A 14,541-nucleotide genomic window follows, 5' to 3' on the forward strand; every position below is an offset into this window, starting at 1 on the left:
CGTCGTTCCTGTTCAAATGCGTAAGACACCAATCACAGCAGGAGCGGACGAAGCAACGTTTACTGCAGGCGGTCTCGTCGCAGTGCTCACTAGGGCTGCAAATAGGTCTCATCAGTGGCCGGGGAGGGATGTCATGATGCTGTGTCGAGGTACAATATTAAATGCTCGCCACAAGCATCGATGCCCTCGGTGCTCATCTTCTATAGCTCAATTATTTATCATTGCCGCGACCAATGGTACCCAACAGGTGATACCTGCTCCGAAATGGTTCCGTCCCCGCAATTGCATCACTACTTCATCATCCACAAAACTGACCTCTGACAATACAAATACACAGCCTACCGCCAACGAAGGTTTTTGCTGGGAAACATTTCTGGGAACAAACACCTGAAGCATCTTTGAACTCGACCTCCCTTTGAAATGTGGTTCCTTAGTACAATTCATGCCATTGTCGATTATGTCATGTCATGGGCGCATATGGTACGATCCACAATACATCAGGCGACGGAACAATGCTGACCTTTTAGGCCCAAAATTGCGAGTTTGGGTATCCGTCACTGAATCGCAAGGTATGGTCTGCAACCTCGGCACTTCGTGGGCTACACGCTGACTCCAAGACTTGGGAGCGCGTAGACGGGAAGGCTGGAACGGGAACAGCAGCTCCTTTTGAAAAAGATTAAACTTATTCTGCTCTTCAACCCCATCACGGAATGGATCGATACCACGCATGCGATGCGCCTGTACATCCATAACAAGTCCGTCGCTAGTGGTAATTCTCGATATCCTTCCCTTGTTGTTGTGGCGGGATCTAACATCGCGCAAAGGCAGGGACGAAGGAACGCCGGCCTCGAAGAAACAGATCAAAACTTTCGTTGAAGCTTTTAACATTGATATGGGCGATTTTGAACCATCTAACATAGGCGACTACGACACATTCGAGGACTTCTTCACGCGAGCCCACAAACCTGGCTCCCGCCCGATCCACGAGAAAGAGAACCCTTCCAAGGCAACAGTGGTAGCAGACTCCCGAGTTGTTGTGTATGGGTCTTTGGCCATGGCCAAGACGCTCTGGATTAAGGGGCGAGATTTCAATATTTCCAACCTGGCCATGGATACGCAGCTCGGCGAATCCTTTACCGGCAGTGCGGTGGCAAGCTTCCGCCTCTCTCCGCAAGACTATCACCGCTATCACTCGCCCGTGGCGGGCACCATCAAGCTCTTTCGAAGCGTGCCTGGGGACTACTATCAAGTCGATCCGATTGCGCTTCACAGCGATGTGGACATATTGACGCGGAACAGAAGGCAGTATGTCCTAATCGAAACGAAGGAATTTGGAGACGTCCTCTTTGTCGCCATCGGCGCGACAGAAGTCGGAACCGTTCAGTGAGTCTTCCACAACAGAAGCTCGTCATAACACTAAGCTGATGTTTTTCAGGATCCATGATCAGTGGCAGAAGCACGGGGCAAAGATCCAAAAAGGGGATGAACTTGGCTTCTTCCAGTTTGGAGGCTCGTCTATCATCGTGGCATTTCAGCACGGCAGGATTGAGTTCGATCAGGATCTACTTGACCTAAGTAAGCAGCAAATCCAGGTTTCCGTGGAGGTCGGAATGAGCCTTGGCCGAGCCTTGCGGGCGGCCACTTGATACCGAAAGGGGGGAAATAAGCAGGAAACCACCATTCCGTACCTTAATGGAGGGAAAAAGTGAAATAATAAAGTCTTCAAGCTGACGGCTGGCGCCGCGGGCTTCCTGAATACCTTTGTTAGTCCCATTGCACTCTCTGGTGTAAGTCTCCTTTCCGACGCGTCTCGTAATACTCGAGTATCTACACGGCGGCAGATCGGCTACTCCTTCTACGTTTTCTTCGTCTTCTTGAATTCCTCTGAGGTGGCATTCACGTACTTCTTTGTCGGGACAAAGAACAAGACGTTGGAGGAACTGGATGAGATCTTTGAGCGACGAACACCCGCAAGGCAAGTGTTGCCGTGTCCAAGGCGCAGAGAAGAATCATCAGTGAGGGCAGGTCAAGGGCGTGAATGAAAATGGAAAGGCAAGAATAATTCGCTGTATGTTCCGAATACCTCTGTGCATAGCTATCGTGGGTATGGCCTGTGAGATGGGAGAATCATTACCGCAGTCCCTCCCTTATGCCCTAACATTCACCTCAACGCCCCTCCTCAAAATGTCGTTGCCCTCCGCGCGAGGCATCTTTTTCTCAGTTGCAATATCGTCGTCCTCCGGCGTTAGATAGGGAACCTCGGTCCCATCAACGATGCTCGCAGGGCGAGACTTTAGCCCCTGAGCCTCCGCCCCGCCATCGGAGAGGGAGTTCTGCAGCCCGCTCAGCACCTTGTTCGTCTCCCGTTCGAGCCACATCTTAATGGCGGGGTCGTTGCAGCCGACATGTCCCATCAACGCGTGCTTGATCTGCTGCACTTGGTTGAGAACATCGTTGTACACCTCTTTCAGCGCGGCGTGCTGCGCCTCCGCGCGGTCCTTGCTAGCTTGGAGGTCGGCGGTGGCTTGTTTCTGCTTGTGCCAATTTCGCGCAGAAGCAAGGCGATGGCGCTCGCGAGATTGAGACTGGGGCGGCTTCGACTGCTTTGACAGCCCGCCGTTGGAGGTCTTTGAGGAGACAGAGAATCTCCTAGTGCTCGGTCGATGGCCTGTGTCTGCAATTGAATAGGCCGAAGGTACCGACATCCAGCCAGAGTCTTCCAGGGCAGAGTTGGCCTCGAGACTGAAGGGCATACTCGCCAAATTCGGGGCTAGTGGCGATGTCGCCGTGGACAGCTTCCTCTCACCGGCCTGCGGTGGTGCCCACTGCCCGAACTGCGTGCTGTCGAACTCACGAGCTGCCTGCTGTGTTGAACCGGCTTGCGGCACCATCGAGCTTCCTGAGTTTCCAGTCCATGTATGAATGCTGCCGTAAGGTATTGGCTGATATGAGTCGTTGTTTTGCTGAGAGATTGTCGGGTTGGTGCCGCCGGCAAGTAAAGGATCGAGCCACGGCGGCGTGAACATCTCTCCAGAACTGTCGGCTTGGCCGTCATATTGGGTTGTGCTTAACCCAGGTGCGTCCGTTGCGGAGGGAAAGGGCTGTGAGTATCGTGAGAAGCTGGGGGGCTTGTCCATGGTGAGCGCGTTCATCTGGTTGCCAACCCCGTCGGATGCTGTAGTTATCGAAAACGTATCAGAATTCGGCATGTCGGAGATGGAGTCTCTTCGCACGGGCGAGATATTGGAACTTCTGGGAGATGTTGCAAAGTCCTCTTTTGTGTGCTGGGGATTGGAGAGATCCGGGAATGGACTAGCAGACTCGGACGTAGTCCTGTGTCCACCATCGCTGGACTTTGAAGGGATCGTCTCCGAGAACTGTTCTTCTTCGTTGTCGATATCGTTTTTCAGCCAGAGCCTCGCGGCTCCAGAAAGCGGAGCGGCGGTATCTAGTAGTTGCATTGCGGCCTCGCGCCGCTGCGGATCTTGCAACGCTGCGAGGAGAACCTCCTGTAAGCGTTGCTTCTTCTTCAAGATACTGAGCTCATTTCGCAGGCTGTGCTTGGTTCTATGATTTCGGATCTGGTATCTGCACTCTAGCCCACGGGCTTCGCATCTCGAGCAGGGTTGTTCGCCATCGCACTGGAAAGGACAGACAGTTAGTGGGAGCTGGGATCAAGGGAGGGTGTCGGAACATGAAACTTGCCTTTGACTTTTTCTCCCTGCACGTCTCACAAGCTTCTCGTGTACACACTCTGGGTTTTCGCCGAGGTAGTGTTGTGCTCATGGGCTGCAGTGGTTTTCCGGATGACACTAATTATGGTGGGAGTGGATTCTAATAGCTTGCTTTCCTAGATGGTTGAGGTCAGTGATCACTCGGTGGCTAGTACTGCAATAAGAATTACAAGCCCGCCGCCTGCAAAATGAGGGGGGAAGTACAAGTAAGGCCATCGGGTGCTGGGCGGGAAAGGGGCGGAGCGCAGGCCTGCCTTACCTCCGGAATTGTCTTGAGATCCACTTGGTATGCCGTTTAGTGAGGGCTCAAATATTCGACACGGTTCAGAGCTCGGGAGCGGCGAGGTTGTTGTCGGCTCGAACACTGACGATGGACAGTGAAGGCGTTCACTCAATTGTCCTGACAAGAGGGCAGGTAGTAAGTAGTAGGTGTAGTGGGATTGGGAGGTAAAAAAAAGGTTCAGAACGAGGAGCGGCAGGAAGGGCTAGCACTTCGATCGAATTTCAGGGATTCGATCCTGTGTATATAGGCGGATTGCTGCGTTAAGATGTGTGGCGGGGTGGGATGACGGCAGGCTTGCGATGCCGTGTCCCCATATCGCGCGCCTGTGACATCTGATTTTGGGCCATGCACCGACGCCAGAAGGACTTTTAAAGGACGTTTGGATACCTGTGGATTTCCGATTGCGTTGAAAAGCACATGGGTGGTTTGTGGAGGACATGTCAATGTTGGAGTGTTGGGGGTACTGCTCAGGTTTTGGTCGATCACGGAGCAAAAGCTCCGGCTCTGACAGGGTACAGCTCTATAACACTTCGACCACTGGCAAGCTGGATGCCCCCAATTGCCTAATTAACCTCGCTGCCCCAGCCGATGACGAAATTGGCGGGGCGCCGCGCATTCCCACAGCTAGTTCCTTTCCCATTATTGGATAATGCTGAAAGTACAGCTTCGGCCTCTTTCCCACGTCAGTTCTGCACCCGCCTTTGCCGGGCATCTCTGCCGTCCGTATATAGCCTGGAATGTCCTCCCTGATCGTCAGACATGCACTCCCCACGGACCCTGCTAGAGTGAATCTTTATCACAAGCGTCCTCTCACACACCTCCACCTAACTCATCATCACACCATGGTTCAGCAGACACGGCATCGTGCAAACCGGAAACAAGCCGGGACCGAAGCCGTCAACCCCCCACTGCCTACCAACGAGCCGCCGCAGAAGCATCAACGCTCGTCCTGCTCTCACAAAGCAGCGAGCGCCTCTCGAACTTTACCGACACCACCCCCGGAAAAGAGGCATCCTACACCCCTTGCCACCGCCGACATCCTTACGGACAAGCAGGCCTGTCTGCGCCTCCGCAATCGTGAGGCGGCCCAGAAATGCCGTAAGCGGAAGCAGTGCGACATCAGGGAGCTGCAAAATAAGGAGGCCGCCGCGAGCGAGCTGAACCACGCCCTCGCGGCCGAGATGTCCCAGCTGCGCAACGAGGTCCTAATGCTCAAGACTTTAGTCCTGCAGCACGGCGGGTGCGGGTGCTCCTTCATCGAGGATTACATCCAGTGCCAGGCGACGCAACTCATCAATTCGAGAGCCTCGAGCGTCGGCGACCTGACGTCCGTCAAGGCCGAGTACATGAGGCCTACCGGCGGCGCGCTGTCGCCCGAGAGCGACCTGGGCGGCGGTGGTGGCTACTCAGTGCAGCTTTTCGGGTACCAGGACAATCCAAACGCTCAGATAGCGTGGGAGCCCGGTGATGCCGCCCGCCTGTGGGAGGAGGCACAAGCGGGGGGCCTGGTATCGGCCGTCGAGGGCGCCGCCAGCGGGCAAAACACTATGGCGCCTTTTACGATGGACATAATTAATCATTCTATCGGTCTCCATGTGTAGCCTAGAATGTGGTCAAGGGAGCTTTACGAGCACCCGGCCGCGACGAACACCGCCGCCGTAATCGTAACAAACATGCCTATGGCCAAGAAGTCATCGATGCGCCGCGCCCTGGGCGACTCCTTCCCCTTGACCTCCGGTTGCGTGTCAACGTGCTCAGGGGGCTCTTCAGCCGGCGCTTTCTTCACCTCGGGTGTAACATGCCCCATTGTCGGCTATGTAGAAATGGAACCAAGCCGTAGAGGCGAAGAAGAGGGATCACGGCATTCCATGGCTAGGTAAGGCTTGTCGTTTCGTGATTCTGGACACTCGCAAGGGAGACTAGGGACCCGTCACGGAGCCTGGGTATATTTAGCGGATGGCGGTGCACTCGGGACGAAGATCTTTGCCGGAGCAGCCAACAAAGGGGCATCGTAGGTCTTCCAGCAGCGTCAGCGACAATGAAGCCCCGGTGCTGGCTGCTGTGATGCTCCCAGCTTGTAATAGTAATAGTAGCTCAGCAACTTATTGTACAGGTGAGACGTGTTGTCGTCCGGAATAAGTATGGGTCCCTGATCCACACAGCTGCGTATTCTCGCGTTCCGGTTGCCTTGCTGGCCCGTCTGTGTTCAGAACACGCGCGGCAAACCCCCTCCCTCGACTCCTCGTGCAAGGTACTCAGAGCTTTGCCCTCGAACATGAGATCGTTATCTCGGATCTGAATTGGCCGCGCCCAGGAGGCACGACTGTCGTAGAGCTTGGAGTGTCTCCAATCCATGGGGCGTAGGTCGTGAGAAGTTGTGAGATTAGTTGGGTGTCGGGGTGTAATGAACAAATGGATGATTGTTTGGATAGTAAGCTAGGTCAGTAGTAGTGTGGGGGATTGGAACTGTCAACATCTCCAGAAAGCAGGATTCATGGAAGGACAAGTCATCGTACTTCTAAATAGAAGATGTCCTGGCTGTGAAACCCGGGTTTCTCCTGATGTACCTATCGCCACGTCTGGTGGCCTGGATAAACTGTCGGCACAGCGCCTAAATTGTTGGGTAACTTAGTGCGGTGCTAGTGGTAGGTTGGTTGGCTCCCCAGAGCCAGGCTTTCTAACCATACGCCATACGCCATACGGACCCATATGGTTTATGGTGTATGGTTTGTTCTCGTATGGGGAACTAAACCATATATTGCCAATACGGTAAATGACGTCAAGGACCCATATCTTCCTCTGGAGTGCTGGTGCTTCCCTCCTTTGCCATGTACTCGTACTGTTCGACCTCCTCTACTTGTAACCCTGCCGTGATGCCGCTGCGAATCCAGCTCTTTAAGCACTCCCCCTTTTCAATTGTTGATGCTCCAAGGAGCATTCGATCCCATGAAATTGTGCACGGTGCTCCCGAAAATGTACGCTCGGGGTCAGCAGACATGGCGGGTATCGAGAGAATGTCTATTGCCATCTTTGATAATCGAGGAAAGCGCTCCTTCTGCTCATTGCGGAGCCACCAGACAAGTGGGGAGCAGTCGATTGGAATGGGTGACTGGGAGGTGTAGGCTTCGTATTCGTCAATGCCGGGCTCTGTGCCTATGACGTCAAGCTCCTGTGCAAGCAGGTCATACTCATCCAGTTCCAGTGCTGGAGTAATGGAAGGAGTAGCATAAACGGTTGGTAGGTTCTTGTATTCGTCTTCCCACAACTTCTTCACTCCTGTAAAGGTCTTTTGATGCCATGACTTGGGCCAATTTTTCTGTATATGAGCCTTTCCTCGGGATGGATGGAGAATAAGCGCTGCACCATATGCCGGACTCTCATCGGAGAGCTGGTAGTATTTGTCGAAGACATGCCAGCTCGTCAGCACTGGACCGAGTAGCCGTTGGTTCATCTTGTATTTGTTGAAAGCTTGCTGGTAGTGTTTGTGGAGGACGTCCATCGTGAATAGCGTAAAATCAAGAGTTGAACAATAGCCCTCAGTAAGGAGAGTTATCTTCCAAAACGGCTGTAGGAAGTTCCGTGTCTCGCGGAGGTTTTGCCAGTCCTGTGGTGCTAACTAGTCGTCCACAAGAGCGTCGTAGTATTTGTCCTGATACCACTTGATATGCTCCTCCTTATCAAGAGCGGTATCCAAAAGGAGAAACCATGAGTTCCAGCGTGTATCGTTGTCGAGCCCGAGGACTTTGCCGGCACGCCTCCGAAAGAGACTGTACCTGTAATCGTTCGCTCTAATATGGATAGCAGTATTATGCAGCTTGCCGAGCGGACCGAGTTGACTCCAGCGACGCTCCTTTCGCTTCTTCCAACCCTCCATCATGTCCATGTTGAATGAAGCTTGGTCCATCTCTTCAATCTGCCTGCAGGCCTCAAGCACAGCCTCTTTGCTGTCCATGAAAAGAAAGGCTTGGACGCAAAGGTTGACAACGTGGCCATGGCAACGGATCCGTCGGTGTTTTGCATTCCAGGCGATGCCTTGTCCCTCAAGGAAGTGGCTCAATAGACGACAGAGCGCGTCATTGGAACCATGGTTATCTCCTGTAATATAGCCTGGCTGGCGTAAGATGCCGTACTCCTCTATGACCGGCTGAAGGAGCTTCCATTGCTCCGCTCCGCTGTGGCTTCCAGGGCCGTCTATACCCGGAAGTTCAGGTAAGGCCAGCAGTGCTTGACAGGGGATTTTCGTGCCTTCCTGCATAAATTGCACACATATTCCAAGGAAAGCTTTATGGTTTGGTGCGCTCCATACGTCAGCGGAGAGGTGAAGCTTGGCAGGTGATGATTGCAGCTTTGTTCGAAGAATGTCTTTGTGGATCGCATATGAGTTTGAACAGAGTTTTTGGACGTGGCCGTGGGAGGTAATGATAAGCTCTTCAGCCGTATAGTTTGCTGCCATAAGCAGAGCGTGCAACTCTGGCCATGTGTTGCAGTTGTATGGAAGATTGCGGACAGTAACCAGCTGGACTAAGGCTTCCATTGCTGCCTTTGGATTAAGTGCGTTCCGAAGCACCTGCTCCTCTCTTTCTTGAAGCTTAGCAATCCCAATCTCGCCAGCTTTGTTGAATGCCTCTTTAATGAGGCTTGTGCGCGCTTTCTTGGTTGAATTTGGCTCTGAGCCAGCGGCTTCAACTGAGTGTATCTTACGTAGGTGGTTGCGGAATGTGGTAGACACGTATGTGGCGTAGGGTGGGTTGCAGCAGTATTTGCAGTAGAATACTAAGTCTTGCTTTGGCCCAGCGCGCTCGGGCTCGGATCCTTGAGGTTTCGAGTGTGTTGCCACGTGGCGTCGGCCGTAGTGATACGTTTGCGCTTTGGAGTTGTTGAGGTGGAAGAATTAACGGAGGGTAAGCTGTGCCCATCAGGTATCTCAGAAGCCGTCTCGACTGTTGCGGCTGTGGAGGGCTCGCGATCACTGGGCGTGCCGATGAGGAATGAGTCCATCGCAATCAATCAACGTCATAACGGCGTGGATTGAGATGGGTAGCTGGCAAACGGCAGGACAGAAAGTCCCTCAGTCAATCGGGTAATGAATGACTCTTGATTTCTATCTACAGGAGCGGGATCGTATGAGACTATATGCTGTGGAGCGCTGCTGCTGCCTGCAAGGCAGCAGTTGTTGCCTACTAGGCAGGATCGTACTGCCTGCCTGCTATAACTGAACGACTGGATCTTGACATGAGTCTGACAATGTGACTCAGAGCGACCTTGATAGTTGCCCAGGGTCGGAACGACGGAGACATTGCAAGTAGTGCACATTGCACAGATCTAGCCTAAACAACCGACTTCCCATTCAAGTATCCTCTGAACCTTACGGATCTATCGGGAAGACAAGCTTTTCAGGACTAGGAGGATGGTCAAGTGTCGTGACGCTGCCGATTTCTTTACATGACTTTTTTTATACCTCGGAGCAACTTTATCCCGCGTATGATCATATATGGTCATACGCCTTAGACCGTATGGTATAGGTGTATGGGCAATATATGGGCAATATATGGTTTAACTAAACAATACTCGTATGGTTAGAAAGCCTGCCCAGAGCTAATGGAACCAGTCCGGGACCCCCCAGACCATGATTGGCCAATTCATTAACGGAGCCCCCCCCCGGTGTCCCCCCCTCAGGCATTTAGCGGGCCTTTGGACGTTGGGAAATGCCCCATGGGCATCGAAATGGGAAAGGGGCAAAATCCCAGGGGGTTTTACCAATATCGATCGATCCATGGATCACTTAATCGTCAATATGACGCATTTTGCAAATGAATGATGCAGGCCCCTTATCATTATCTCTCATCTCGTCGGCCGTTTCACCGCGGGATCGGGTCTGGCCATTGGGGAGACATCCCCGAAAGTCTGGCTCGACTTTTACAACTCTGTAATCTCTCGAAATACTTGAGTTGGTTTGAATGAACACAATCCCTAGCATATGGGCCCCGCTTCCTGAGCCCGCGCCCGTACATCCAGAATAGAAAAGAGGCCGGGGCCAACACCACCGCGATGCAGCCCAACAACGTCGAAGTCCAGTGAACGGACCCCTAGCTAGGTAGCGAACTATGGTCATCGTTGCAAGGGCGGCGGGAGAATGATCGTAGTAGCTGTCGACGACATATTCACAGGCGCTCTCTTCAACGAGGCTGATAAGCTCAGAGGACCACTTGTTGTTTTGGTACCCCAGTCAGAATGTCGACTGGGTACCCGGTTAACGTTGCTCACCCACTTTCCGGCCACCCCCCCATTCCAGCCACCCAAAACCTGCCGACCCAAAACCATACCCTCAATTCAACCCAAATTTTCCACCTGTTGCTATGCAATGATAATACAGTCCTCTGATTCACTAAGTGATTCGATGTCGCTGATTTCACCATTACTATCCTCTTTATCGCCTGCCTCGACCTGGGCCTTGTGGACAGCCTCGATATCGGCAAACTTCGAGTTTGGGCTGATTTGGACCTTCTTCCGTTTCCTAGGCCGTGCCTGTTCTAAATGCTGTTCTAGAACCTGAATCCTGCGTTGCTGGGTCGCTAAGAGGTAATCCTTTTCCTCGAAGCCTTTCTGAACCATACGGAACTGTAGCCGTTGCGTATTGATAGGTTGATCTAGCTTGTTGAACTGGGCTAGTTGGACCTGTAGATCAACCGTCTTCCTAGAGGTCGACCATGTAACTGCAGATGTAGCTGTTTCATGTTGCTGGATAGCCCTAGGCCCAATAGCCCTATCTAAAATAGAATTGACTGTTCTAGTGGGTTGGTGGAATTCTCGAGGAGTAGAGGACTGAGGAGGGGCCAGGTCATCGATACTGGCCATAGACCTGTTGATTTCCACCCACTGCGTATATTCTGGGGTGTGAAAGCCGACTGTCGAGCCTTCCGATAACAGGTAAGGAAATTGCTTTTGCCTACGACTGTAGAATCGTTCCACTGGTTGAGGTATCCTAGCTGTTTCCTATAGACTGCCTTGAGGGGACCGAAAACTGACTGGTCGAGTGGCTGTAGGACGTGTGACGTATGGGGAGGTAGGAAAACCAGGTGGATATTATTGCTGTAGCAGAGATACATGAATTCTGTTGTCTCATGGCTACCGTGGCCGTCTAGGATAAGTATCCTAGCCGTTGAGGGGTCAGTTGGTTGGGTGGATGGGATGAAGATCTCCTTAAGCCAGTAGACTGCTGTATCGTTATCGGTCCATCCGTTTTCAGTAGCAGTAAACTTCCAGCTATCGTAGGGCTGTAGGTCTAGAGGGAACCACTGCTGTTGGACTGTTTTGCCTTTGAAAATAACCAAGGGGGGAAGCGTAGTGCCTGTTGCGCTGATACACTCAAGGATAGACGTCCAGGCTCTGGATCCAGGCTGTTTTTTTCGTAGATTCTGGGCTTCTGTCAATCCCAGTACCATGCCATTAGATCCTCGGCCTTCTAGGATACCAGTCTCGTCCATATTATACCGGTTGGCTGCTTGGATGGCCTTGATCTCTGGAATCGACAGGTATCGGAAGTTCCGATTAAAGTCACTACACTCCACTACACATCAGGGGACATGGAATGGATGTGGATGCTGACTAAGATCAGGGCGGTGGTATGGATGGATATGTATCCATATGGATGTGAATCCACAATGTGGGAGGATGTCCACAAAATGCGGGGTGAGCTATTGTATCCCCTACTCAACCCCTAATCCCTGATATATCGCCATCATTCCCTCGATGGCTCTGTCAATATTTGATCCAACTGCCGGATCAATCCTGCCCGTAGCCAGCTGCGTAAGGTCTGGCACAGCTTATGGTGGAGGCATCTAGCCGATTCCTCAGCTTCGTAACCATCTGCCCGGCCACTGAGAACAACCTCTCACACTCCGCTGACATGGGGGCTACGGTCAGTAAGTCCAGCGCCATCATACTCAACCTGGGGTACTTGTGTCGCCTAGCGTGCCAGTATTCGTATGGATTAGTAACGAGGGCGTTAGAATTGTCGACATTACGTTGCTACTGATCGTACTCATCCACATACGAATGCCAGAAGCACCTGCTTCGAAGCGGCATGTTGGCGTAGATCTACCACCAGGAGCAGAAAAGGGAAAACGAATGTAGTTGGTAAACAGTCGAGTAATATCAACCAACCAAGTAAAGGATGGCACTCTCGTCGAGTAAACCAAGTCAAGCAAGGGGGTACTGTCAACCAAGTCAAGTAAGGGGTCCGAATTTTGCTTTACTTGGTTGTTGGACACACTGGATAGATGTCAGTTAGGAAGTGGCACAATTGAAAAGGGGGAGTGCATGAAGAGCTGGATTAAAGCGGTATCACACAAGGGATCCCAGTTGAATTGATCGAAGCAGAGAGCGAAGAGAACGACGATGTTATGGCTAGATGGCGAGAAACCACCCCTACGTCCTAACCGAGGCCGATCGTATGAGAAACGATGACGTCATTTTATTATTCCATACGTATGGAATAAGATTCCATACGGAGAGAAAGTCGTAATCCATACAAGAATCGTTCCATATGGAGTATGGAATATGGATAGAAAGCCTACTGCTGCTTATGGTTTCGATGCGGATCACGGCCATATCCGTTAACGACGTATGGCGCATGCCCCGCCGTGCTGGCCATTCCCCTTTCATAGTCAGCCCAAAGCTGCACAGCGTGGTTCTCGGACCCTAGATAGGGCGAATCGCTGCCGGCGTTCGGGTCCTAGATGGGTATTCCATCTGGAGGTTGAGCCTTGCCCTGAGGCAGGCCACGAGTGTACGTCGCGAGGTTCCCGTCGATGCCAATGAGAGCCCACGCCAAGACGGCAACGCCTCGAATCGAGCTCATAAGTGGATCCAGAGGCGGGCCGTCGGCGGCCTTGACAGTGCCACCGTATTGGGATGGCTGCTGCGTCGCGTAAGGCAACTGGAAGTTGTATTGAGCCCCAGTCGGTACTCTGGGCGAATGGGTTGCTGGCCCAGGGAGCGGCGAAGAGGCCGCCCTCAAAACTGAAAGGGGGAAGGAGGGGTGGATGCGGGGACGGGATGGGAGGGTGAGCCCGCCTGAGAATAACGACGAGCCCATCCGAGGTACACGAGACGACAGCCTCAAGCTCCAAGGGGGGTACAGGTGCTCGTCTCCTTCGAGCACGAGGCATGCGGCCGGATTCAGGGACAGGACGGCCTGGTCCGGTGCGAGAGCCGGCGCTGGGAGGAGTCTGGTAGACGCCGCCGCTCGAGCCAGACTCCATGGCGACTCCGTTGAAAGCGGAACTGATGCTGGACATGGACTGATGGGAGTCCTCGTGCTCCAGTTTGATCTTGGGGCTAGAGGGGTTGACATCAATGTCCATGTGACTGTATAGCTGAGCATCACCACATTCTGAATCGCCTGAGTTGATGCTTCGGCGCCCATCCTCATCCTCGTCGTCTTCCTCCTCGTCTTCCTCCTCGTCAAAGTCTTCCTCTCGGCGGGGGTCCCGATACCAGAAGCGCAAGTAAGCAATCGAATCGTTGGCCTTGGCGCGCTCTAAGCATCGGATGGCGTCGGGCAGGCAATTCTCCTGGATGCATTCGTAGAAGCTCTTGTCCCTCATCTGGTCGGGGCGAACGCCGAGAATGGTGGACACAGCGTTCGTTGCGAACATGACCGTTAGGGTTCTGGTGAATCGGTTGACTATGAGAGCTGCTCGGGGTTCCCGCTCGGTTGACTGCGTCCGGAACTTGGGCGACAGGTACTCGAGCATGTGGTATCGAGGATCGCGAGGGGAGTTCGAAAACTGACGTCGGATCTGACGCGCTTCAATGGCACGTCCTGGCGGGGTTGCAGTCAGCATTGAAAGGCAACTATGCGCACATGCTCAGGAGGTTGCACGCACTCTCGCTCTTCTCGCCTCTGCGGTACACACTTGTACAAGCAACCAAGACATCCTGGACAACAGTGAAGCAGCACTCGCAGCTCACCCATTGGCCGTCGCGTGACAATATGCGAGCATAATGATGGACAGCGACCTTGTCAAGCTGGACGCCGCGGCTGTGGACGGAGCGAGCGAAGGTGACCTCGTCGGGGTGGAAGTATTCGAAGCAGGATCTGTCCTGGATCTCATGAGGGTGGTAGCCGAGAATGTCAACGATGGACTCGGATGCGAAGAGAATATTGGCTTGGGGAGAAAGATCTGGCGATGCTTATGTCAGCCGACTCATGGTCGAGGACTAATATGCCAAGACGGTCGCACGCCCGAAAGAGGCAGCATCTTACTGTGGATGGTCATGCAAGTCTGCTCCATGGTGATGCCGGGTAGCAGTCGGTCAAGCTGAAGGCGTACTGGGAAATTGTTGGTTGGAAGCGCAAAAAAACGACGGGATCGAAAGATGTCGAGCAAAGCACAGAGAACTGGCTAAGCGTAGAGGTGCAGGATTGAGACGCGACTCGCGATGCTACGGATCGACAATGTTAAGATGTGGGATGACAAGGAGACCTGTGGGTCGGGTAACCTCAGAGCACCAAAGTAT

General features: G+C 53.0%; 5 protein-coding genes across 5 annotated transcripts; 2 read left to right on the forward strand and 3 right to left on the reverse strand.

The window, feature by feature from the left end:
* The first annotated feature begins 362 nt into the window (after positions 1 to 362).
* Positions 363 to 1,760, forward strand: VDAG_02346 (phosphatidylserine decarboxylase proenzyme). Its single transcript, XM_009652999.1, has 5 exons — positions 363 to 480; positions 528 to 569; positions 634 to 769; positions 825 to 1,383; positions 1,436 to 1,760. The coding sequence occupies exons 1-5, from the start codon at positions 421 to 423 to the stop codon at positions 1,644 to 1,646; spliced, it is 1,008 nt and encodes a 335-aa protein (XP_009651294.1). The 5' UTR covers positions 363 to 420; the 3' UTR covers positions 1,647 to 1,760.
* A 387-nt stretch (positions 1,761 to 2,147) lies between these two features.
* Positions 2,148 to 3,950, reverse strand: VDAG_02347 (uncharacterized protein; the record flags this gene model as incomplete). Its single annotated transcript, XM_009653000.1, has 2 exons — positions 2,148 to 3,641; positions 3,939 to 3,950. 2 exons carry the CDS (start codon positions 3,948 to 3,950, stop codon positions 2,148 to 2,150), a joined length of 1,506 nt encoding a protein of 501 aa, XP_009651295.1.
* Positions 3,951 to 4,859: 909 nt separating this feature from the next.
* Positions 4,860 to 5,618, forward strand: VDAG_02348 (uncharacterized protein; the record flags this gene model as incomplete). The annotated part of the gene is made up of 1 exon (XM_009653001.1): positions 4,860 to 5,618. One exon carries the CDS (start codon positions 4,860 to 4,862, stop codon positions 5,616 to 5,618), a length of 759 nt encoding a protein of 252 aa, XP_009651296.1.
* A 274-nt stretch (positions 5,619 to 5,892) lies between these two features.
* On the reverse strand, positions 5,893 to 6,878 carry VDAG_02349 (uncharacterized protein). Its single transcript, XM_009653002.1, has one exon. It carries the CDS (start codon positions 6,370 to 6,372, stop codon positions 6,112 to 6,114), a length of 261 nt encoding a protein of 86 aa, XP_009651297.1. The 5' UTR covers positions 6,373 to 6,878; the 3' UTR covers positions 5,893 to 6,111.
* Positions 6,879 to 12,751: 5,873 nt separating this feature from the next.
* VDAG_02350 (uncharacterized protein) lies at positions 12,752 to 14,315 on the reverse strand (the record flags this gene model as incomplete). Its single annotated transcript, XM_009653003.1, has 4 exons — positions 12,752 to 13,038; positions 13,124 to 13,843; positions 13,908 to 14,204; positions 14,288 to 14,315. 4 exons carry the CDS (start codon positions 14,313 to 14,315, stop codon positions 12,752 to 12,754), a joined length of 1,332 nt encoding a protein of 443 aa, XP_009651298.1.
* Positions 14,316 to 14,541: the final 226 nt, after the last annotated feature.

The sequence above is a fragment of the Verticillium dahliae genome, genomic scaffold (genome assembly GCF_000150675.1).
Source record: "Verticillium dahliae VdLs.17 supercont1.4 genomic scaffold, whole genome shotgun sequence".
NCBI lineage: Eukaryota > Fungi > Ascomycota > Sordariomycetes > Glomerellales > Plectosphaerellaceae > Verticillium > Verticillium dahliae.

Excerpts from the sequence above, each read along its gene's own strand:
- VDAG_02346 (XM_009652999.1), top strand. The coding sequence starts at position 421 with ATGTGGTTCCTTAGTACAATTCATGCCATTGTCGATTATGTCATGTCA. Across the intron at positions 570-633 it reads ATCCGTCACTGAATCGCAAG|ACGGGAAGGCTGGAACGGGA; the intron begins GTATGGTCTGCA and ends GGGAGCGCGTAG. Across the intron at positions 1,384-1,435 it reads ACAGAAGTCGGAACCGTTCA|GATCCATGATCAGTGGCAGA; the intron begins GTGAGTCTTCCA and ends GATGTTTTTCAG.
- VDAG_02349 (XM_009653002.1), bottom strand. The coding sequence starts at position 6,372 with ATGGATTGGAGACACTCCAAGCTCTACGACAGTCGTGCCTCCTGGGCG.